We start from the raw sequence: 25,710 nt of genomic DNA, 5'->3' as shown, positions 1-25,710 counted from the left end.
GAAAATAATCTTGATGTTCATAAAACCAGTGCAACCCATGTTGCATTATAAAAGCCTTAAGATACATCAAGAAATAAGACTTCACCCAACTCTTTTCTCAATTTTAGTTTCTTTAATGCAATTTTAGGTTTTTTAGACTTCCAAAGAAAAGAAGTCAACAATCTGTTTGTAAAATGCCAAAGGGAAGAGTTTGGGCATCATCTGTAAAACATAATTAATTTTGGGTGCTAGCATCATTTTAGTTGTTTCTAGTCTCCCCACCATATTAAATTAAGAGGATGCCATGATTGAATAAATTTTTTGATCAAGGTAATACTCTTTTCACTATTGATACTAATTGACTCTTGGGTAGACCCATTCAATTCAATCCCCAAGTATTTTAACTTATGAGAGTTCCAGACTAGATTAAATGGTTTAACCAATTTTGGAAATGTGAAATTATTAAGCGGCAATGTTTCAGTCTTTTGCATATTAATCTTATATCCAGAAAATGGCGAGAATTTATCAATTGTTTGGAAAATAAAAGGAAGAGAAGATTCTGGATTAGAGACGTATAATAAAACGTCATCTGCATAAGAAGAAAGTTTGATATTCAAAGATTTATAAGAAAAGCCAGTGATGTTAGAGTTAGCTCGAACTGCTATTAATAAGGGCTCTAAAGCTATGTTGAACTAATATGGAGAAAGAGGACAACCCTGCCTAGTGCCTGAATGCAATACAAAATGAGATAAAAGAAAATGATTAGCTATGATTCTCGCACTTGGGTTAGCACAAAGAACTTTAATCTGTTGAATTAAAAATGAAGGAGCACCAGCCCCACCCTGTGTGCTTGTTGGGCTCTGGACTTGGGCTTGCGGCTCACTGATTTGGATATGGCATGCCTCATTAAGCATATCACGACCTTTTTGGGACTATCAGCTTCAGCTGTTGCATCATGCTTATTTTACGTGAGTTCAATTATATCACTCAGGGTTAGCAGAGTCGCCGCAATGTGAGAAATGTACTAATGCTCCTAAGTCCATTTTCCATGCTTTTTGGAGCTGTTCTGTGGTCCAGGTGATTCGCTATTTGGAGCTTCTGTTAGGCTGTCCTATACTTCTTACTCCGGCGGGGTATTTGTTAGATAAATATGAGGCTTTTCGCTTTCTTCCGGGGGTAGGTCGGTTATTTTTGCGGAAGGCTGGCTTAGTGGCTAAGAAACTTTTTTTGGGGGGGTAATGGGTTTTGGATCGGGCTCCTTCTTATTGGCTTGGCGTAACCATTTGCAGGCTCTGATATTGCTGTAGAGGGGTCGGGTGCGTCATTCAGTGCGTCAATCAAAGTTTTTTTTTACAGGTATGGGGTCCTTATATGCCTCCTCGAATCCGCAGTTTGATTCTTAATACTTTGCTTATTTGATTTATATTGAGTGGTGAAGGATTTGCGACCTTGGGGTAGCCTCTTCCCGGCTTCTTTCTGCTTTTTTTTCTCCCTTTTTGTTTTCCTTCTTTTCCCTTTGGGAGGTCCATTTTCTGATCCTTTGGGGCTCATCAGAGTCCAGGGCCATGACGGTTCTGCTTTTGATTGGCTCTTGTTCAGACCTCTTTACTTAGATGGGTTGGGTGACTTGGTTTTTTTTTTAACTGGTTTACTGTTGGTAACTCCTTTGTTCTACTTGCAGCACTCGTTCCTGTATTCAATGCTGTGTTCTATTTTGGGTTGGATTCCTTTGGCAGGGTTTTTTTCCATTTTGTTTATTCTGGTTACTGTTGTCTGGGGGTGGAATGGGATGGAGAGTGGGGAGGCGGGTTGGGGGGTGGTGGAGGGGTTATGGGTTATGGGGGGTGGTGGAGGGGTTATGGGGATTGGGGTATACTTGATCTATGGCTTTTGGTGCACCCTTGTACTTTCTGTTACATACCTTGTCTTTTATCTTTGCTTCCACTGTGCTTAATAAAAATTGTTACAATCTTAAAAATGAAGGAGCAACAAACCAATGTAATGTATGAAAAAGATAACCCCATTCAATTCTGTCAAAAGCTTTTTCCATGTCAAGTGACACTGCAAGAAGGGAATAAGTCTGTGATTATGCAAATTGAGAAATATGGAAGAAAAGACGGGAATTGTCTGAAATTAATCGACCAGGCATAAAACCTATTTGATTAGGATGGATTATTTTTCCAATAACTTTCTTTAACCCATTGGCTAACATTTTAGTGTAAATTTTGTAGTCTACATTTAACAACGAGATTGACCTATAATTTTGAACCAACAGCAGATCTGTTAGGTTTCAGAATCACTGTGATAACTGCTTCAGTGAAGTGACTAGAAATTACACTATCTGACTCTAGAAAGTTGAAAAGTTTGTGGAGACAATCGATAATATCATTTTTGAATACTTTGTAAAACTCAGTAGTGATCCCATCTGGGCCTGGAGATTTTCTGACAGCAATCTGCTTTATAACTTCCATAATTTTCTCGATTGCTATGTTTTTTTGTTGTTTTTTAAAAGCTTTGACATCAAATTCTAACCATTTAGGGCCATCCAAATTTTGGAAAAAATCCATTAACTGAACATCTTCATTATTAGCTTGAGATTGGTAAAGATTTTAAATACAATCTTGTGTTTATCGTTATTGGTATATATATCCCACTGACCATTTGTAACATATGAGACATATTTTGGACCCTGAGGAAGGTTCAGTTGAACAGAAACAAGGGCCGGGTCGGGTCTCTTTATAACAACTGGGTCATTTCACTCTCAAGTAATTTCCATGAACTTTTTATTTTGAACTGATAATAAAACATCTCAAGAACATTGTTTTCCAAGAGTATGTAATACTCATCTGTGCCGGTCTAGAGGGACACTATGGAATATTTTTTTGAACTACCTCCTAAATGCAGGTACAAATAATTGCATACAGAGAAGAACATACAATTTACTTTCTTAAGGAAGGTTTGATGATCTTTAGAGCCCATACCTCTGTTTTCTTTCCTCTTGCATTTTTCCATTCCAGTTCATCTGATTGTTTTCCTGATAGGTAATTGATAATGTTCAAAGGATCTTCTTCAAGTTCCTGCACACTAAATTTGGGTACATTGAGATCTGAATCTTTTCCACTTAGGATATATTTATCCAAGGTAACAGGAGAAAGTGAAGGCTACAAATGAATCCAGAATATAATCATTTATGAAAAAGAATAAGACAAATACTCTAAGTCAAAGGCTATCCAAGTGCTGTTGTACATGGGGTTGTGTCATACCATTTATTAAGTCAAGCATCTGTGTGTTCATCAAAAATGCCAAACTGGTCTATCAATAAAGTTCTGAAACCTGCTACTATTATGGCCAGTTTCTAGAGTGCTACACGATGTTCTCAAACATGGAGCCAGATTGAAACATTATCACTGTATCATGTACTCACATAAGATAATGACTTCTGGGAAAATCTCTTATCATGGTATGTGAACTGTGGCATAAAGCTCAAGTATTCTGATATGGTGATGGTAATTTTCTAAGAGCATTTACCCGGGTAACAACACCTGACTTTAAATTGCCCTCCTCAAAGGTGGTTGAAAGTACGCATTACTTTTGTATCACTAGTACTTTTCTTCTTACTTGGCCACTTACAAATTCCAGGGATAAAATATGTGGACTCTCAGCAAACACCTTTTACATCATCTAATTTTCAAAAGACAAAGTATCCGTAAAATATGCATTTTAAAATATACTGGATTAACTGTTACCTTTAGCTAGTTCTGTGCAGGTAATGTCATGAGAAGTTGCCTACGTGGCATGTTAACAAATGTGCCAATTTTTGTAAAAGCAACAAAAGCACCTATAAAATAAGACTACTATGACAACACCCTGTAGTGCACAATTTTCAGGGTAAATGATTTAAAAAAAAAAAATTTTAATCAGATTTAAAAAAAATAAAATGGTTTTTTGAGGTTTTCTATTTAAGATATATTATAGTCAAAAATTTACTCATCATGAAGGAAAGATTAGGTTCTTACATCGGCAATCTTCTTTCTAGTAGACAGACATATTATTCCTGAACCTTTGGGTAGTCAACCCATTCTTGCGAGAATTCTTGTAGCAAGCCTCATTAACACTTTTGCTCCGCCTTATATCTCTCTGGGTTCGTACCAAAGCAGATGGTCAGCCCTGGAGAGGAAACAGAATAGGGAGGGGTACAGGGACACTTCCTGAGAAACATGTCTGTTCTACTCATAATAATAATAATAACAACTTTATTCTTCTATACCGCCACAATCTTGCGACTTCTAGGCGGTTTATATTCAAGAGAGCTGGACATTCAGCGAGTTACAATATGCAGATAGTCAGAGGAAATATAGAGTACAGAAACTTTAAGAAAGCGGAAATGTAAACTGTACAGTTTGCTAAGCGAATATATAAAATATACAGTTTGCTAAGAAATTTCCGAGAGGACCAGCTAGGAAAAGGTCGCGAATTACAAAAAAAATACAGCGACAATTACAATATACAGCGAAATTCTGAGAGGGCCTATTATCATTAACAAATGAAAAAAAAACTGTTATGATAACAAAAACTGTTATTAGCAGATGAAACAAAAACTTAACCATTTGCAATACATAAGGTGAAAACAAACAAGTCACCAATCTGAGCACAACTTGCAACTAAGAGTGTGGGAGACAGATACCCCCTAGATTCTTCCTCTTTCCTTGTTAAGGCTGAATAAAGGAAAAGATAAAATGTCTGGATTCCTCAGCACCTTTGAGGCAGTAAGCAGGCAAATGAACATTTGATAAAAGTAGGCTTCAGGAATAACGTGTGTGACTACTAGAAAGAAGATTACATTATCAAAGCAGTTCCCAGAATCTAGGGTGTGGCAGATAATCCTGCTACAGTACAGATGATCCAAATGAGGAGTCCATTTTGGCTGCTACCTCCACCCTGTAAAACTTTGTGAACGTATGGAGAGAGGACATATGGCTGCTCTACAGATTTCTTCCAGAGACACCACTGAAGATTCCGCCCAGAAAGAAGCCACGTGTCTAGTGGAGTGCACCTTTATGAATATAGGTAGACGTTTTCTGCTTCCACTATAGGTTGGAGAAATGGCCATATGGATCCATCTTGAAATTGTTGGTTTCAGGCTGGTTGGCCTTTATGGGCAGCATCTACAAGTACAAAATGATGATCTGACAGTTGAAATTTGTTCGGAACCTCTAGATACACAGTAATACTCTGTGCACATCCAACAATTTCAGCATCTTATCACTCTTCCGAGGGTGTTAAGGTAAGGTATCTTGATTGATATGAAAGCTGGAAACTACTTTTGATAAGAAAGATGGGACTATGCACAATACCTGCAGTTCTGACATTCCTCAGGCTGAAGTAATCGCCACCAAAAACACCATTTTGATTACAAGATCCATCAGAGAAGCTTGTTATAGAGGTTCATAGGGTGCTCTAGCTAGTGCCCGTAGGACCAGATTAAGACTCCATGCTGGAATCGGCTGTCGCACCAGAGGACGGAGGTGCAAAGCACCCTCCAAAACTTGGCTACATCTGGATGTGTGGCTATAGTGCTCTTTAACCTTAAGCCCAAAACACGAGAGCCTCATAATCTGAATTTTCAGGGAGAAAACTGCTAGGCCTTTTCCAGTCCTTCCTGCAAGAAGATAAGCACCATAGACATTGGTGCCAAATTTGGGTCCTCACTCCTTTGAGTGCACCAAACTTGGAAACACTTGCAGGCTTTCGCATACGCAGCTAGAGTCATTTTCTTTCTACATCTTAGAAAGGTGGACACCACTTCATCCGAATAGCCTTTGTGCACTAGCGCCTCACGCTCACGAGCCACGCCATAAGACCAAAGTGTTTCAGATCCTGCATGGCAACTGGGCCCTATGTGAACAGTTGCGGATGGCATGGAAGTCTGAGACCTTGGTCCCTTTGTAGATGGACCAGGTCTGCATACCATGGTTGTCTTGGCCAATCTGGTGCTACTAGAATGACCAGCTCTTGGTGCATCATGATCATGTGCAGAAATCTGCCTATCATAGGCCATGAAGGGAAGACGTGAAGAAGTCCAGCCTTTGGTCAAGGTTGCAACAGGGCATCCAAGCCTTCGCTTCCTGGCTTGTATCTTACACTGAAGAACCAAGCTGCCCTTTCCTTGGCTGCAGATGCCATCAGATCGAATGTTGGGCACCCCCACCAACTCATAATGAATGTGAAGGCTTCCTGAGACAGTGACCACTCCCTGGAATCTAGGGCCTTCCGGCTAAGGAAATCCTCTTGCACATTGTCCACTTCTGTCACATGTGCTGCCGAAAGCCCCAAGAAATGGGCCCCTGGCCATTGAAACAGCATAGGCTAACGCCTTTGCATTATCTGAGAAAACTCATACCACTCTGTTCTGCAGCAAGCTCCCAAAAGCCTGAAGCACTAGGTGGATGGCTCGAATTGCCAAGTGGTTGATTAGCCAATTACTCTGAGAAGAGGGCCAGCATTCCTGCACTTGTCGCCCTTCACAATGTGCATCCCAGCACTATAGGCTGCGGTCCATCATGAGGATCATCCATGCAGAGATCCTTCATGAGAGCAAGGGTAGATGTGAATCGCTTGTTCACTCTTTCCAAAAATACTAGGAAATAGGGGACATACGATGAAGCTACTAAGCAGTAGATTTAAAACAAACTAGAGAAAATAAACAATAGTTTTGTCACCAAAGTGTTCAAGAAATCTACTGACCGCAACACTATTCTATATGCTAACAGATGTCATCCAAGGGCTCTTAAAAACAGTTTGCCTTACTCTCAATTTCTGCGGTTTGACACATTTGCCAAGATGATACATCTTTTAAACAACAAGCTAAGAAATTCATGCATGACATGGAAGTAAGGGGCTATTCTAAATGTACACTTATGAGAGCTTACAAGAGAGCCAAATATCAGAATCGAGCTCTGTTGTTGCGGTCCCAGAATAGGGAATATTTATGATATTTATAATATTTATTGTTTTAACATGATAAGATTTTGCATTAAGGTTGGTGAGTGGTGATTGACCGGTGATTGATAAATTAATCCCCCGAATGGATCAGCTTAGGCTACCCTATAGTGAGTTGGGGGGAATACATTTCTGAGGTCTTACCACAAATGGGTTTTATATTTTGAATGAAAGCTCAGCCTTACCATTCTTTTCAGTATTGATTAATGAATTATTTATGATCTTTGGCAATAGTTATTTCACCCCACATTTTTGTTGTTTATCATTTTTGATTTTTCAGTGGGATTTTTTTGTCTTTTTTGATTTTGAATTCTTATGTTCTTACAGATTGAGGTTCCAACCATCAGGCTAGCTGCTGCTGGAGTGCATCCCTCCGCAGGCACCAGGGGGAGAGGCGCGCATTCTATAGTGGATGCAAGTGCATCCTTGCGCAGGGAACTACGTCCATGGTCACAACCATTTATCTCTGCACCTGTAAATAATGCCAGGCTGTTGGAGCTGTCACCCTGAAATTTCCATATCCGACGCTGAAGCTTCTCTCTGCGTGTTTCTAGGAGGAACACCTTGTTCTCCCTTGTGCCGAACTGAACTCCCAAATACTCCAAGATCTGTGTCAGCGCCAGGTGGTTTTTCTAAAAGTTGACCACCCAGCCTGCCTTTGGATTCAGACTGGGCTCTTATCAGCCAATCATCCAGATATGGATGTACTTGTACGCCCACTCTGTGCAGGTATGCTGCAACTATAACCATCACCTTGGTAAAGGTCCATGACACCATGGCCAGCCTGAAGAGTAAGTCCGCAAACTGGAAGTGTTGCTTCAGCACATTGAAATGCAAGAACTTCCTGTGTGCAGGAAAAATGGGAATATGTAGATAGGCGTACGTCAAATCCAGTGAGGCAAGAAATTCTCCCAGTGCCATTGAAGCAATTACCGACCTCACTGTCTCCATCTGGAAATAGGTTATCTTGAGGGCCACATGTACCATTTTGTGGTCTAGAACTGGCCCCCAGTCTTCTGAGCCTCTCTTCGGCATTATGAAATACACTGAGTATCTGTTGGAGCCCAAGACTTCCTCTGGTACTCAATGGCTCCCAGATCCAGCAGTCTTTGTACTGTTACTCGGACTTTAACCGCTTTTTATGGCTTCCCAGTTGGAGAGTCCAGTAAAAGGTCCGAGAGGGGAAGAAAGAACTCGAGGTTCTACCCCTCCTGTATAATGTCCAGTACCTAGTAATCTCAGCCCATTCTCCCAAATAGGCCAATAATCTCCCTACGATGTGTGGAGGCTCGGCTGACAGCTTGGTGTCATAACTGCTTCTTGGGAGCTGTTGTGGAGCAGGCTCCTGAGGATTGGGGGGTGCCTGGTCCCTCCAATTCTTTGTCTGGAGCTTTGAAATAATCTCTGGCCCGAAGGCGCTCCCAAGAACTGGTGATATCATCTGAAGGTCTGAAAATTACTGCGCCCCAATCCCCTAGGTGTTCAAGGTCTGCTATCTAGTAAGGACTTTGGCTTGTGATCCTGCACAAAGAGAAAATGTCCTTTAAATGGCTTGTGATCTTGCACAGAGAAAATGTCCTTTAAATGGTAATTTACCATATACACTCGAATATAAACCGGGATTTTGGGGCCAAAAAATTGGCCCAAAAATGGGGGGTCCTGGTTTATATTCGGGTCATGCCCCAGTGACCAACTGAAACCTTCCTGGCCTTCCTGCAGGCCTGCCTTAGGCCGGGACAGGAGGGATCCCATTCATCTCCTGCCCCGGCTGACACTAATAATTACCCTCCCTCCTTCGCGTACCTGTTCCCTGGTGGTCTAGCGTATACCCCGCACTGAAATCCTCCCGAAGATTGTAAATGTAGTAACCAGCGGTGCAACCGGGCTGGCACACAGGAACAAGCTTTTTGTGCTGCCAGCCAGCCCTGCACTGCTCCTTGATAGGCTGTCGCAAGTTCTCGCAGGATTTGCGGTGGCAGCCTATCAATGAGCAGTGCAGGGCCAACTGGCAGCATGAATAGCTCACTCCTGCGTGCTGGCCCGGGTGTGCCACTGGCTACTACCTTTACAAAGGAGGATTTCAGTGCAAGATACATGCTGGACCACAGGTACGCGAGGGAGGGTGGTAATTATTAGTGTCGGTCAGGGCAGGAGACGGGAGGGATCCCTCCTGTCCCAGCCTACCACTAGGTGGTTTAAGTTAAGGGGAAGAGCTAATCTGCTGGCTGGGTTAGAGGGCAGAGGGGAGTACGAGACAATCCAGCCATTGTGACATCACTGATGAGGTTGGCTCTTTTTATGGGGAAGAGGGTACAGGGAAGGAAGGTGGGACAGTGTTCAGAGCCAGGCAGGGAGAGGGGCTTGGTTCACAGCTTGGTAGGGAATGGGACTGAGTGCTGGGTAGGGAGGGAAGAGGGCTGGGTGCAGAACTTGGCAGGGAGGAGGACTGAGTGCAGAATCTGGTAGTGCAGGACACTTGAATATTAAACTGCCCGACTTATATTCGAGTCAACCATTTTTCCTCCTTTTGGGGGGGGGGGAAATGGGGGTCTCAATTTATGTTAGGATCGACTTATATTCGAGTATATACGGTACTCAAGGTTGTCTTGGAAAAGGAATCCCCCACCCACTGTCTGATCTATAGCATCCTGCTGGTGGAAATGGAATAAGCATGTTCAAGACTCTGAAAAGATCATATAGAGTATCAGCTACATAATCCACTCTGAACATTAGATACTGGTGATCCCTCCCAACTATTGCCTCCGGATTATGACGCAACTTGGCTAACCTCGGTGACAAAAGACACTACAGCTGCTTCTAAACTTGAGGCCACAACTTTAAAGAGTTTCTGATGAACAAAATTCAGCCTGCAGTCCTGGACATCCTTTAATACCACACCGCCTTCACTGGGAAGGGAGATACATTTGGTAACCTGGGCCAACAGGAAATCCAGTTTCGGGGAAAAAAGAGCTGGTTAAATTCAGCATCCAACAGAGCTTTGCTATGGTTTTGGCCACCTAAAGGGGCCCCTCCAGGACATCCCAATGATCCCATTTTTGTAATGTTTTAATGAGAGGGGAAACAGGTGGTCTTTGCTTTTGTGCTGCTCATAAGCAAGCACTCTGTGGCAGAGGACTATGGAATCTTTGTCCTTAATTCCTGGACAGATTCCATGATCACCTCCAAAAGCACCGAGGGCTTAAACAGTCTGCACACGATTGGGTCCTCTCAGAGAACAAGGGCCTCCACCAGATCCAGCCCCCCTAGAGATGAAGCAGCATCTCCTGCTACAGAGGACCCGACTAGGACATTGAAGGCATTGATATAGAGCCCTTTTCGTCCCTGGCTTCCACAGACTGGACCTCCTCATCTTGCACGTGGAACTGTTGCAGGGGAACTGCGCTCTTAGGGGGAGACCTCTGACAACAGCATGGCCACAATCCTCAAGGGTTCCATGAAGCCCTTGTTAATCATGTAAGCTTCAAACATCATATTGATGAATTCAGGTGGAAATTCCTGTCCAGAACATCCAGACGGATCCTGCGAATGCTCATGAGCTCCTTTCTGGGTTTTTGCAACAGCAGCATAGCTGTGCTTCACTGGGAATGCACTTGTGTTGTTCCCCAGCTCAAACTTAGAAATTTTTCCTGGCCCTCGAGCCATGTAGGCATTAACACTCCCCCCTTCCCCAAGGGACTAAAGGAGGTTAAGCTCATGGATCCTGTCTCCGTTCATGCGATACATAGAACACGGACAATCCTCAGACAGCCATTCAGCGCAAATCTGACATGAATCCAATGTATCTTGGCCTGAGAAGTCCATCACACCTATTTTTGAACATAATTGAAGTGTTTTGAGGCAGATATAGGATTTTAATTTCAAATTGAGAAATACAAAATGGCCATTAAAGCAGTGATTTTAGCACCATAAATGGCATGGGAAGCTACACTGAGGTCAAAAAACTGGTGATGTTAGTGGTGAGGGACCCTGGCTCTAACCCAGAAACGAAACCCTCCTGCTTTTAAAGACCCCCCCTCCTAATTTTATTTTTTAATTAAGGCTTTCAGCCTGTTACTCACTGTGCCATGCTGTATGCTGGAAGCTGCTTAGCTGATGCTGCAGATATATGTTAAGGGAGAACTTCTGCCTTAACAAGCATGGAATCTAAACTGCTTGTCTCTTCAGACTGCCTCTCAGGCCCCAATGAACTGGCAGGAGATCTCAACTCCACCCGGAACCTCAAGCATGCTGACAGGGGGTGGGGGTAGGGGAGGAGGAAGAAATCAGTCAGCCCTGACCCTGGTAAAATCACCACAGAGCAACTCAGCCTGTGATCAAGCCCATTGAAGACAGAACCTGGGGCAAGCTTTGCTCCCAAGGGATTAGTCCTTGAGCCTCTGAACTATTTGTGCAGGCTGTCCAAGTGAGTGCACTGCAAAGCAGTCTGCATCTTGGAAGCAGACTCTCAACCTTAGAGTCTGTGCTTTCCCACAGCCACAGATGCCCCAAGATTGGGATCCTTTACAGCACTGCAGAAGTCTCGCAAACGGTAAGGAAAAACTGAATTTTATTGAAAATTAAACACGAGCAGAAAAGACAGGCTCCTACCATCTCGCTTGTAGAGAGACAACTAAAGAACTGGAGGACAGCCCAGAGGGATGGGAGGCAGAGCAAAAGAATGCTAATGAGACTCTGTGCAAGAATTCTTGCAAGAATGGGTTGATTACATGAAGATTCAGGAATGAGTCTGTTGCACTAGAAATAAGGATTAGTTTTTAATGATATAGCATGAGGCTGTATATTCATGCAATGTTTAAATTTTTTGGGTAAGTCTTGATGGGTGGAGTAATGTCCACACTGATCCTCTTGTCTATGCTTGTATAACAGCAGCAGAAGGGAATGTATTTCCTGCAGAAACAATTCATACCTTAGGAAAAAGAGATTAGGTTCTTATCTTGCTAATATCTTTTCTAGTAGTAAGGTGTGTCATCCTGGACAAACGGGTTATATCCCAGTACTTGCGAGCCTTGTAGAAGGAATTCACTCTGGATTTTTTCTGAATCTCTCATACTTCACAGAGGGCTGCTCCCCGTTCGTTTCACCTACAGTTAGTTCCAAAGCAGGCAAGCACCCTTTCTAGAACAGATGTGAAACAGGGGTACGGGGAAACTTCCCAAAGAACAAATACATAAAAAAAGAAGCACGAGAAGAGACTGAAAGACCTAAACATGTATACTCTAAAGGAAAGGAGGGACAGGGGAGATATGATACAAACATTTAAATCCTTGAAAGGTATTAATATAGAACCAAATCTTTTCCAGAGAAGGGAAAATGGTAAAACTAGAGGGCATAACTTGAGGTTGCAGGGAGAAAAGAGTAATGTCAAGAAATTCTTTTTCATGAAGAGGGTGGTGGATGCTTGGAATGTCCTTCTGAGAGAGGTGACGGAGAGAAAAACGGTGATGAAATTCATAAAAGCATGGGATAAACACAGGGGACCTGGTATAAATTAAAGAACTAAGGCAGGTATTGGACAGACTTGTATGGTTTATGTCCCATATATGATGATTCAGTGTAGGATAGGCTGGGGAGGGCATCATTGGGAACTCTACTAACTTGGAACATGAGTACATTACTGGCCAGACTTTACAGTAGATATCCTGCAAACAACGGGATGGTTGGATAGGCTGGAGTAAGCTTAGATGGCAACTGCAACAGTTGGAACCTAAGACAATATCAGGTGGACTTTAGTCTATAGCTCAGAAATATCAAAGAAGAGACAAGTTAATTTAATCATTTATTTTTAATGAGAATAACTACTGGGCACACTGGATGGACCATTCAGGTTTTCATCTGCCATCAAATTATATGTTATTAAGCCTATTCTGCTCTGAAATTTTAACAAACAAGTTAACTATTGAACAATCAAAAGAGCGAAACAATCATGCCTAACAGACACATTAATGGAGCTCAAATAATACAACAAAGTATCCTAGCAATAGACTACTCTTCATACACTTAAGATCTGACTGACATCAAACTTGCAAGTTTGGATAAGAACGTTCCGAGTGAGACAGTAGGCAGACAAAGAAATTAAATGACAGGGCGGGGGTCCAGAATGACATGCCTATTTACTAGAAAAGATATTAGCAAGGTAACAACTTAATCTCTTTTTCTAGTGCAATAGGTGTGTCATTCTGGATGAGCAGGACGTACCAAATCAGTCACAGAAATCTAGGGGGGGACCACTGTGCTGGCTTATAACACTAAGGACCCACTAGCAGAGTCTTCCCTTGCTGCCACATCCACTCTGTAAAACTTGGCAAATATATGTAGAGTGGATCAAGTTGCCACCCTACAAATCTCCTTGGGGAAGATTGCCCTAGCTTTAGCCTACGATGAAGCCACACTTCTAGTCAAATGCATCTTTAAGGAAATGGGACTGTTTCCAACAATGTATGGTGACGAAATAGCTATATGGATTCATCTGGAAATTGTAGCCTTGGAAGCCGGTGCACTGCACCTAGCTGGATTTATCAGCACAAAAAAGATGGTCAGATAGCCTGAACTTGTTAGTGACCTCGAGATATCAGAGAAGCACCCTCAACATCCAACTTCTTCAGAGACTGACCCTTTTTTTTTGGAACCTGTAGACTGGAATGCTGGCAATCTGACTTTGATTGACATGGAACACCGAAACTGCCTTCAGTAGAAAGTAAGGAACGATGCACAAAGAAACTCCAGTTTCAGTAAATTTAAGGAAAGGCTCTCTGCAAGAAAGAGCCTGTAACTCTGAGACCCATCTTGCTGAGGTAATGGCCAGCAGAAAAAAACATTTTACGCGCCAGGTCTATCAAGTACGCTTCCCTTAGTCGCTCGTAAGAATCTTGGCTGAGACCCTGCAAAATCACATTAAGATCTCAAGAGAATGGAGGTTTAATAGAGGGCTATAACAGAACAAACTGTCTCCATGAAAAAGCACAGAACCTTGAGCACTGCATTGATGTAAGATCCAGAATGGGTCTCCAATCGTCCAAGCCTTTCTTTGGCATGATGAAATATATGGAATATCTGTCTGAGCCTGAGTCCTTCTCATTGTGGCCTCCACCTTGTCTGCTTTTTCTGGTCATCCCACTGGGGACTCCACAAACCAGTCCATTAAGGGCTTGGCAAATTCCAGCTTGTAACTACTCTGGATGATTTCCAGAACCCAGCAAACTGAGGATATCTGAGCCCAGGCCTGCAGAAAGTTCAAGAGCCATCCCCTTATCTTGAGAGGGACTGCTCCAGACCTGGCATCATTGTATCTCTTTGGAAGATGATGCAGGATGGGAACCGGAGGCCTGGTTGCATCTGGATCGCAGGTTCAGTTTGTTTTAACAAATTTCTTGAATAGAAGGATTTTTATTTCTGTTCTGAAGGCTATGTAGTCTGGGGCTGAGATCAGTAGTTGGAGATTTGGTGGTCTAGCTTTGTTGCCTGAGTCACTAGTAGATTATCGTATAATTTCTTGTGCTGTGTGCCTTTGAGAGGAGAGTGGTTGAATATTATTTGGTTTCTCCTCGGTCTGGTTGAGTTATTTCAGATGAAGTGGTCATTCAGATAGATGGGTGCAGCGCCATTCAGAACTTTGAAAAGTAGGCAGTAGAATTTGAAAAGTATTCATGCTTGTATTGGGAGCCAGTGTGAATCTAGGTAAGCTGTGGTTATGTGGTCGTATTTGCTCATAGAGTAGATCATTCTGAGGGCTGTGTTTTGGATGGTTTGTAGTTGTTTTATCATGATATTGGGGCATGGTAGGTAAAGGATGTTACAGTAGTCTAAGAATCCTAGGATCAGGGATTGTACTAGGAGTCGGAATTGACCCCTATCAAAATTTTTTTGAATTTGTCGAAGATTGCATATGATTGCAAAGGATTTTTGGACTGTCTTGTTGATTTGTGGTTGCATGGTATAGAATCTATCTATAATTACCCCGAGAAGTTTTAGGCCAGGTTGAATGGGGTATGAGATAAAGTTTATTTCTAAGTCTGTTATGGGGGGGGGGGGGGTTATCCTTTTTGAGCAGTAAGAATTTTATGTCATGTCTGTGTTCAGTTTTAGTTTTGGGGTTTTCATTCATTTTTCTATTGTTTCTAGTGTTTTGTGCAGGTTGTCTGTTGAGGTGAGGGTTGGTTGGTCGAAGGGAAGGAGTACTGTAATATCGTCTGCGTAGCTGTATGTTGTTTTGTCCAGTTTGTCCAAGCAGGTACCCAGGGATGCGATGTAGAGGTTAAAGAGCATTGGGGATAATGGTGAACCCTGTGGGACGCCACAGGGGTTGGACCAGGATTCTGATTTCTCTGTTGGATTTAACTTTGTATATCCTGAACTGTAGGAATCCTTTGAACCATGTATGTACTTTGCCTGCTATTCCTACAGATTCCAATATTTGTAATATGATGGTGTGATCGATCAGGTTAAATGCTGTGCTCAGATTGAGTTGGATGATTAACATCCTTTTGCCTTTGCTTAGGTGTTGTTGGGATGTATCTAGGAGTTAATTTAGTAATGTTTCTGTGCTGTGGTTGGTTCAGAATTCAGATTATGAGGGATGAAATAAGTTGTGATCCTCTAGGTAGTTTGTGAGGTATTGAGCCACTAAGCCCTCCATTAGCTTAATGTACATTGGTATTGAGGCAATGGGTCTATAATTGGAGGGTAGGTTTGTTGTGCCCTTTGGATCTTTCATAATTGAGGTGATGATGATTTTGTTGAATTTGTATAGGAATTGGCCTTCTGTGAGTAGAGAATAGATCCATTGCATGAGGTGGGCATGAAAGATAGAGGTAGAGTTTTTTTAACAGGTATGGTGGGCAGTTGTTGAGGTTGCATGCTGCATGGCTATATTTTTTGTAGAGTCGGTTGAGGTCTGACCATAGTATTGTCAGGAAGTCAGACCATGCCTGTCAGCTGCAGTGGATTCTCTTTAGGGGGGGGGGGGGGTTATATGATCTCTACTAGGCAGCTCGGGGTGCCTATGAAGATGGTTCTGGCGGTTGTAATCTTGTTTTTGAAGTATTATGCCAATTGGGTGGCTGATTGGGGGGAGGAGAGGGGGGTTGTTGGTGGCCAGGAATGGTTTGGTGTTGGCGAGTTCTTTTACTAGCTTGAATAGTTTTTTTATACCTTGGATATCTGTGCCTATCTGTTTGGAGTAGTATGTTTACCGTTTCTCTTTTAGTTTTGCTTTGTATTGTTTGATTAGTGTTCTCCATGCAATTTTTGTCTCCTGTTTGGTTTGTCTCTATTCTCTTTCAAGTCTTCTGAATTGTCTTTTTAATAGGAGTAGTTCATCATCGAACCATATGTCAGATCGACTGCTGATTCTGTTTTTTGTTTGTATTGGCACCAGCTCATCCAGGATTCGTTCACTTAGTGTGCGCCATTGGGATATGAAGTTTTCAGGGTCAAGGAATCTAATCATGTTGTCTGCTTTGTTCCAGAATTTGGCGGGGTCAATGATTTGATGTGTTTCGTAGGTTTTTCCTTGGTTTTGTTTGTTTGTTTTGTGTCCAGTTTATAATGTATATGATGTAGTCTGGTTACAGATATATAAGGCAATAGAAAAAATATTTCTTTTCCAAGGTTAAACTCAAATAGTATCACATACAAAACCTTAGATAGATGTATTATTCCCGTTTAGGACCTCAGCGGTGCAAGCTGTGAGAGCATTTCATTTACAGAATTGTTTGCACTAATTTTATATATTTTTTAAAATATTTTTCTTATTTAAATATTTTAATTATAGATAAGTTAGAAAGGTACTCATCTCTTTTAGAAAAGCATAGCAGGGGCTCTTCACCAACATAGGCTATGTTTCGCCCAGGGTGCTCCATATCAAATTAACATAGACAGCACTGAGTCTCCTGTTGAGAACTCCAGCTTGCATCTCTTGGGCTCTGTGGCTTCCACACCCCTGCATTTAGGATGATTGCCATTCTGGGGTCCAGAAAGGAAAATTGCCCCAGTGGGCTTCCCATCCATTCTTCAGCCCTAGAAAGCAAAGGGGAGGCTGAGCTGGTTGCTCCCACCCCACCTTAACGTGCTGAATAGCATGTGAAACGAGGATGCTCTTTGAGCGTCCATCCAGCATAAACCTGGCATGAATTAGTGTCAAAAGAGCCTGAGGACTCATCATTGCCAGTTCTGAGGCAAAATGAGGTGATTTGAAGCTTCTGGAGAACTTTGAAAAAAAATTGGAAAATCCAAGATGGCCACCATAGCAGCGTTTTGGCACCAAAAAAGCCTCAAAAACTATAAAACAAAACTTAAAAAACTAATGATTGTAGGATTTTAGAGGAGGGAGGACATCAGAGAACATGAAGCAACCTTCAAAAACACCATTTGCAAATTCCCCCGATTTTCCTCATAGGACTTACTCACTGTGCCTGTGCTGGCAATGGCTGCAGCCTGCCTCAGTTCCAAAGTTAGCTGGATCTGGGAGAAAAAATCACTGCCTTAAACAGAACGTTCTTCCAGCACTGAATCTTTGGGCTGCCAGTCTGACCAGCGCAAGAAAGGGGGGAGGCGAAACACAGCCAGCACCCTGCGAGACCCCGCTGATCCCCCTACAGATGCTTAACAGCCTTCAAACATCTTCAAGCAGTAGGTGAGCAATGTTACCAGGGGATGGCCCTGAGCTCCAAAAGGCTTCTATAGGCTGGCTAAGAGGTACCATAAGGGATTTGTCTGTTAGCTGTAGACCTCAGTCTGCTTTGCCTCCATGTAGGCAGAGCTGGACCCTGGACTAGGTGAGCTCTTAGCACTGAAAGATGAAGGAAACAAGCAAAAATACCAACAAAAAAATAAACAGAGCAGATCTAAAACACTCCTTCTGGCTCAAGTGCAGAAGGAAAAAACTATAGGGGGCAGCAGAACTCTTTGTGAAGTAGGAGGGATCCAGAAAAATCCAGAGTGGAATTCTTCTGCAAGGCATGCAAGCACAAGGATATAACCCGCTCATCCAGAATAACACACCTATTGCACTAGAAATGCATATATAGCAGAATACTTACAGGAAATAGCAGCTGTGAACAAAAATTAAAATGTCTAGTATGCAGTTTAGTCAGACAATGCTGTAAATATATCCAGGACGAAAAGAAATTTAGAAGAGCATGAAGAAAATTTAAAAGAGCATGAAGAAAATATCAATGAAAAATTAGGTTCTTAGTTTGCTAATCTTTTTTCTGATAGAAGACATAGGATTCTGTACAGTAGCTGTTGCTTCCCATTAGTTGCAAATCTGCAGAAGGGTGTCACTGCAAAACTCTGAACTCCTCCCCTTCTGCAGTAGAGAACAGCTCCCTCTTCAGTTGATACCAAAGCAATCGAACTCCACTGAAACAGAAGAAAAGGAGGGGCACGGGGAGCTTCCCTGGCAACAAACTATATTCTGTTCTGTAACTTATGATCAAAGAACAATGATTAATAAACATTTAACAATTTAACACTGAAAATCAAATTACACACATGAATAGCTAGAAACCAACCTGCTAAGTGCAACTAGTGGGGGCAATATAAACCCCTCAAAGGAGAAAGGGAATAGGAACCCTCATGTTTGCATAGCTTTGTCTCTGGTAAATCTTAGATACAGGAGAAGAGGTCCCAAGATGGACAATGGCAAAATCTGAGGCAGAAATCAGACAAATCAAAGCTTTGACAGGGAGGGGCATATAGAATCCTTTGTCTTCTATCTGAAAGAAGATTAGCAGGATAAGAACCTAATCTTTCATTCAGTGGCAAAGACATAGGATTCTATCCAGCCTGGGACTCCACCTAGGAAGCAGCCACATCTCTAGTTGAATGTGTTGCAATTGAGATAGAGGGCTGTTTACCGCAGGCAATGTAGGAAGATGAAACTGCCATGCAAATCCATCTGGCAATCAATGCCTTGGAAGCTGGTTTGCCTCACCTTGAGTGGCTGGTCAGCACAAAAAGATGATTTGATATTCGGGAATCAGTCCTCTCCAGTTAGTGCAGGAAGACTTCACATACATCCAGCCTGTCCTGTTCTGCGAACCCATGGGATGAAAGGAGGGTAAACGAATCTCTTGATTGATATGGAAGGCAGAAACCACCTTGAGTAGGAAGGCAGGTACCATCCACAGAGAAACACCTGATTCCATAAATTGGAAGAAAGGTTCTTTACAGGAAAGGACCTGTAACTCTGAGATCCACCTTGTCAAGAAACAGTCTTAACAGTAAGATCCAAGAGAGATGTGGCCAGTAGAGGTTCATAAGGAGCCTGAGACAGGCTCTTCAGAACTATATTGAGGTCCCAAGATGGGAAAGATCTGCGCAACAGGGGTCACAATCTGAGTCCCCCCTCAAAAAATGAGTGATGTCTGGATGAGACGCTAATGACTGCATGCCTCTCCAGGTCCTAAAACACAGAAGACCAGCTACATGCACCTTGAGAGATGAAACTACTAGGCCCTTTTCAAAATTGGCCTGGAGGAATGCTAGAATCACCTGGATAGGAGCCCTCTCAGGCTCCTCCCACTCCTTGGTGCACCATATCTGGAAAGATTTCCAGGTCTTCGCATAAGCCACAAATGCTACAGGCTTCTTTGCTCTAAGGAGAATCGTAATGACAACCTCCAAGTAATCCTTCTGAATTAGGGCCGTGCGCTCAACATCCATGCTGTAAGACCAAAGTACTCTGAATTTTCCATGGGAACTGGGCACTGACTGAAGAACCCTGGATGTACCGGCAGTTTGAGACACCTGCCCCTTTGCATCTACCAGATCCACATACCAAGGCCAGTGGGGCCAGTCCGTAACTTCCATAATCACCAACCCCTGATGGTTCGCTATTCTGTGGATTATCTGAGCCACCATGGCCCATGGAGGTAACATACAGAAGAGGAGATTGGAGGAACAGGGCTGTGCTTCCCTGCTCAGCTCTTCGATGGTAGAAGCGATCTGCCTTTGTGCTCTTGGCAGTGGCCATGAAATCCATTTCTGTTCTTCCCTAACACTGCACAATGAGGGTGAATGCCCTCTGGGACAGATACCACTTCCCTGGATCCAGAGTTACCTTCTGAGAAAATCGGTCTGGATATTCTCCACCCTTGTCACATGGGCAGTTGAGAGGGCTTGAAAGTGAACTTCTGCCCACTGGAATAACATCTGTGCCTCCAGGCATCGTGCCTCCTTGTCTGTTTATATAAGGTACCGTGGTCACATTGTATGAAAACACCTTGACTGCCTTCCCTTAGGAAAGATTGCAACTCTTTCAGTGAGAAGCAAATGGCTCTCAGTTCCAGACAATTTATGGACCACTTGCTTTCTGATGGGGTCCATGTACCCTGGAGTGGGCGACCATGGCAGTGGGATTCCAGTCACTCAGGCTGGCATTGATTCTGACAGGTATACCCTCGATAAGGCATCCCCCTGAAGCCATCAACACAGGCTGTGCTTCACCCCCGAAGGTGTGGTGCTGCGGCGACCATCTGGACAGAAGAAAGTTCTGGAGCAGACACATATGAACTCTTGCTCTGGGAACAACTTCTAGGGAGGCCACCATTGAGCCTAGCACCTGAAGGTAATGCCAGGCTGTGGGGATTGGTAGAGTCAGGATCTCTAAGATTTGCTTTCTGTACTTCTGTTTGCATGGCTCATGAAGAAAAACACAGCCCTGCACCGTATTGAACTGGACTCCCAGATGTTCAAAGCACTGAGTTGGCTGAAGAGAATGCTGTTCTCCACTGCAGAAGGTGAGGAGTTCAGAGTTTTAAAGTGACACCTTTCTGCAGATTCGCAACTAATGGGAAGTAACAACTACTGTACAGAATCCTATTTCTTCGCTACTGAACATATAGCTGCAGTGCTCATTTGCTGCAACTCCTAGCTAAAGACTTCAGTGTCCCAGAAATACAGAATGTCATTGAAATTGCTAAATATTCCTACAATCATTTTGAAGTGACAACTCTGAAAAGAATGGCTGTAACCAAGCTAATGCTCCCACAAGAATATAAGAATAGCCTTACAGGGTCAGATCAATGGTTCATCTAGCTCAGTATATTGTCTTCATGGTGGTCAATTCAGGTCACAAGTAGCTGGTAAAATCCCAAATAGTAGCAAAATTCCATGCTACTGATTAGAGAATGACACGGTGACGGTTTACCCGCGGCCACCGCATTTAAGCCGCGGGTCACCGCCGAAAACGGGGAAGAAAACTAGCAGTCGCTGCGGTGACGGGGACAAGGCCATTCACCGACCGCGGAAACGGTGAACAGGTTTGTCCCCGCGGGCCAATGTACCCCCTTCTAGGAACCGCTATTTCACCGTGCTCCTCATTTGTCATTTCAACCCTTCCTGCCAATCGCAGCAGAAGGGTACCCAACCCCTCCTGCCGGTCCTCCCAATGGCCTCCCCTAAGATCGCCGGCAGGAGGGTACCCAACCCCTCCTGCTGGACCCCCCCCCCAACGAACCCTCCCACCCCGGAACCCCCTTAGTCTTACTTTTCAAGTTGGACCGGACAGCTCCTCGCTCGTCTGGCCAGCAGGCCTGCCTCCGTCCAAATGAGGCGGGCCCGCCCCTCCCCTCCCCTCCCCTGCCTCCCAATGGCCTCCCCTAAGATCGCCGGCAGGAGGGTACCCAACCCCTCCTGCTGGACCCCCCCCCAACGAACCCTCCCACCCCGGAATCCCCTTAGTCTTACTTTTCAAGTTGGACCGGACAGCTCCTCGCTCGTCTGGCCAGCAGGCCTGCCTCCGTCCAAATGAGGCGGGCCCGCCCCTCCCCTCCCCTGCCTAACCCACAGGATCCTAGGGCCTGATTGGCCCAAGCACCTAAGGCCCCTCCTATAGCGGGAGTGGCTTTAGGTGCCTAGACCAATCAGGCCCTAGGATCCTGTGGGTTGGGCAGGGTAGGGGCGGGCCCGCCTCATTTGGACGGAGGCAGGCCTGCTGGCCAGACGAGCGAGGAGCTGTCCGGTCCAACTTGAAAAGTAAGACTAAGGGGGTTCCGGGGTGGGAGGGTTCGTTGGGGGGGGGGTCCAGCAGGAGGGGTTGGGTACCCTCCTGCCGGCGATCTTAGGGGAGGCCATTGGGAGGACCGGCAGGAGGGGTTGGGTACCCTTCTGCTGCGATTGTCGGGAGGGCCGTTGGGGGGGTCTACAGGAGGGGTTGGGTGCCCTCCTGCCGTGATCGCTGGGGGGAGGGGAGACTTGCAGCCGTAGCCGCGGTCACTATGCTAATCACGGCAGCATTTAAAGTACATGTCGTGTTTGTTTTTGCATTGCTAGCCCCAGGGGTGGTGGAAGATTAGTGATTGAAAAACTGTATGAAAAATAACTATTTTAAATTTAGTGATCAAAATGTGTCAGTTTTGAGAATTTTTATTAATTAATTTTTTCTCTGCGTGTTTTGTTTTTGTATAGTTATTAACTAATATTTAACTAAGTTTTAAAGTTTTAAAGTTTTAAAGAATGTTTCCTTTATACGTAAATAAAGAAAAGTGAATGGGATTGCAGTGGCGGTGACGGGGCGGTGAATGGGGTGGCAGTGGCGGTGACGGGGCGGTGAAGAGGATGGTGAGACGGGGACGGGGCGGTGACGGGGTTGATGAGACGGGGACGGGGCGGTGACGGGGATGGTGAGACGGGGACGGGGCGGTGACGGGGACCAATTTTTTCACCGTGTCATTCTCTACTACTGATCCAGGGCAAGCAGTAGCTTCCCCCACGATTATCTCAAGAGTCGACTATGAACATTTCTTGCTGGAACTCTGTAGTGGACTGCTTTGAGCAGTATATCAAGAACTGGACTATTCTGATAACATCTGGTTGTAAATATTAAGATACCAGCAAGAATGAGTCTGTAGAAAACCATGATTTAAACCAAGTCTTTCTAACTAGTGATTTAAATCAAATCTACCCCAACAATTTCTCTTACAAAAGTTTACAAGCATATTTTTCTATAAAATAAGTACATGTATCACAAACATGCACCACAAATATCTACCCACTGACTGTTTAAAGTAGGCACAAACTTAAGGTGTACCTACATTTTTTGTATCTATATACATTAACAATTTTATAACAACCATTTTACATAGATTCAAAAGAGCATAACCTAGTAGACTTGGCTGACTGTAACTTGCTTTACAAGTAGAAATTGCTTTATAAAAGTATCTTCATTATGTGCTTACTAGTATCTTACATAAAAGAAAGTCAAGGAGCGCTATTAAGCAAAAAATGGAGGCCTGCTTGAATTATTAAATAAAAACATAATTCTTACCATAAGTGATGCACTTAAAACTGGTGAAGAATTTTCATTCCTAAACATTTTTCTCACAGAATTTTCTGTGAAACTTGAAAACTGCATGTTTTGATTTTTTGCCAAATTTGAATAGAAATTTACAGCTGAAATTCCGCTCTTTATCTGGAACGATTTGCTTTTTTCTGGTGATGATTCAGGCAATGGAGAAGAGGTTCTTGACATGTTGACACATTTGGAGGGTTCCGAGTAACTCTCTGCAACTAACATTCACAAATGATTAGATGTCCAGGACAACAGTTATTGGGCAAATTCTATAAACTGAAACATCAATGGTGGAGTCTAAGTATGCATTTTCCACTAGAATAAGAAAACAAGCATATTCTAACATTTTGATGATTAATTACGTATATTAAATATTCATTTACAGTACAGCAGTTACTTACTGTAACAGGTGTTATCTGGGGACAGCAGGGAGATATTCTGACATGTGTCATCCAAGGAGCTTGGTACGGACTGTGCTAAAAGTATACTGTCACTTTAAACTTCTTAAGAAGCTTTGAGACTGCCCGCACCGTGCAATCATGAGTGCCTTCCCGCCTGACATTGGCTCACGGTTCCTCAGATCTGTAAGCAAGCTAAGAAACCAACCACGGGAGGTTGGAGGGATATGAGAATATCTGCTTGCTGTCCCCGGATAACACCTGTTACAGTAGGCAACTGTGCTTTATCATTAGACAAACAGGCAGCATATTCTCAATTGTGGGACTCCCTAGCTTACTGAATGGAATGGTGGGACAGCTTGCCATTACGAAGAAAATAAATTCTGTAAAACTGCTTTGCTGAAATAACCATATCGTCTATAATAGAATTCAAGACAGTAGTGAGATGTAAATGTGTGAACTGAGGACCAAGTAGAATGCAAGGAGTGGAACGAAAAAAAAAGCCACTGATGCTGCCATAGCTCGGACCTTGTGTGCTGTAACGCGACCCACAAGCTGCAGTCTAGCCTGAGCATAGCAAAAGAAAATACAGGCCGCTAACCATGTGGAAATAGTTTGTTTGGTTACAGGCAGACCCAACCTGTTAGGATCAAAAGAAATGAACAGTTGAGGCGAAGACCTGTATGGCTTAGTTCTCTGTATGTGGTAAGCCAAGGTACATTTACAGTCCAATGTGTGAAGAGCTGTTTCTCCAGAATGAGAATGAGGCTTTGGAAAGAATAGAGGTAGCACAATGAATTGATTCAGGTGAAATTACGTAACAACTTTTGGGAAGGAATTTAGGATGAATTCTGAGAACTACCTTATTGTGATGAAATACTGTAAATGGTGGATGAGAAACCAGTGCCTGTAGTTCATTCACATGACAAGCAGTCCCAGTGAGAAACTTAAGATTAGTAGTTGCCAATGGTTCAAACAGCGGCTTCATCAGACTGGTGAGGACTACATCGAGATCCCAGATACCTGGAGCCGGTTTAAGTGGAGCTTTTCAGTTCAAGAGTCTTTTCGTAATTCAAGAAATAAGTGGATGAATGGCTAATTGTTTATTATTGAAAGGAGCATGCAGTGGTGTAGCGAGGGTGAGAGGCATCTGGGGCGGTGGCACCCCTCCCCGCTCTCTTCTCCAACCCCCCACCTCCATATGCTCCTTTCTGCCACACGCTCACTGCTTCCCTTCCCCCGTACTTTTATAATGTTCCTGACACAAGCAACAACCCCCAAGCTGCTGTTGAGCCATTGTCGGCTCTTCTTCTGACATTACTTCCTAGGTGTAGATCCAGGAAGTACCAGGAGGTACCAAGCTGCTAGGTGCAGAAATTGCAAATCGGGATGTAAAAGAGAACCTTGACTCTGAGTGAGTAGAGATGGAAAGATCTTTAATGGAATTGGATCTTTGACACTCAGTTGAAGTAGAAGAGAAAACCAAGGCTGTCTAGGCCACTGAGGCGCTATTAGGATAATGGTGGCCGACACTTGTTTGAGTTTCACTAACATCTTCAGAATCAGAGAGATTGGTGGAAATGCATACAGGAACTTGCGTAACCAATCCAGAAGAAATGCATCCGCTTCCAGATGACGAGGAGAGTACTGTCTGGAACAGAAGAGAGGTAACTTATGGTTGAGGGGACATGCAAACAGGTGTAAGATTCTGGAGTCAAGAGTCCATTTGTGCGGCTAAAGAAATCTGCTGAGCTTGTCAGCTAGGGTATTCTGTTTGCCTTTGACATATATGGCTTTAAGAAATATGTTTTGAGGAATTGCACAGTTCCAAATCTGTTCAGCTTCTTGACATAGAGGAAGAGAGCCCCACTCCCCCATGCTTGTTGATGTAATACATGGCCACTTGGTTGGAAAGAAGATCCTGAAATGTCTTGAGGGCATTGCAAATTACCCACAATTCTGATATGAAGTGTCTTTTCTCAAGCAGCATAATCCTGTCCAGGTGAGCTCCCCATGCATATG

At 43.5% G+C, this 25,710-nt stretch overlaps 1 protein-coding gene across 1 annotated transcript in view; it reads right to left on the bottom strand.

The window, feature by feature from the left end:
- SYCP2 (synaptonemal complex protein 2) overlaps positions 1–25,710 on the bottom strand; it is a 406,987-nt gene that overhangs the window by 61,221 nt on the left and 320,056 nt on the right. Inside the window, exons 31-32 of the mRNA XM_033914513.1 lie at positions 23,267–23,508; positions 2,961–3,140 (exon numbers count right to left, since the gene is read on the bottom strand). Of these exons, the coding sequence (XP_033770404.1) occupies positions 2,961–3,140; positions 23,267–23,508 (422 nt within the window). The remainder of the gene's footprint in view (positions 1–2,960; positions 3,141–23,266; positions 23,509–25,710) is intronic.

The sequence above is a fragment of the Geotrypetes seraphini genome, chromosome 11, assembly GCF_902459505.1.
Source record: "Geotrypetes seraphini chromosome 11, aGeoSer1.1, whole genome shotgun sequence".
Taxonomy (NCBI): Eukaryota; Metazoa; Chordata; class Amphibia; order Gymnophiona; family Dermophiidae; genus Geotrypetes; species Geotrypetes seraphini.
The sequence above is the reverse complement of the archived record's forward strand: the minus strand, read 5'-3'. Positions and strand labels throughout refer to the sequence as shown.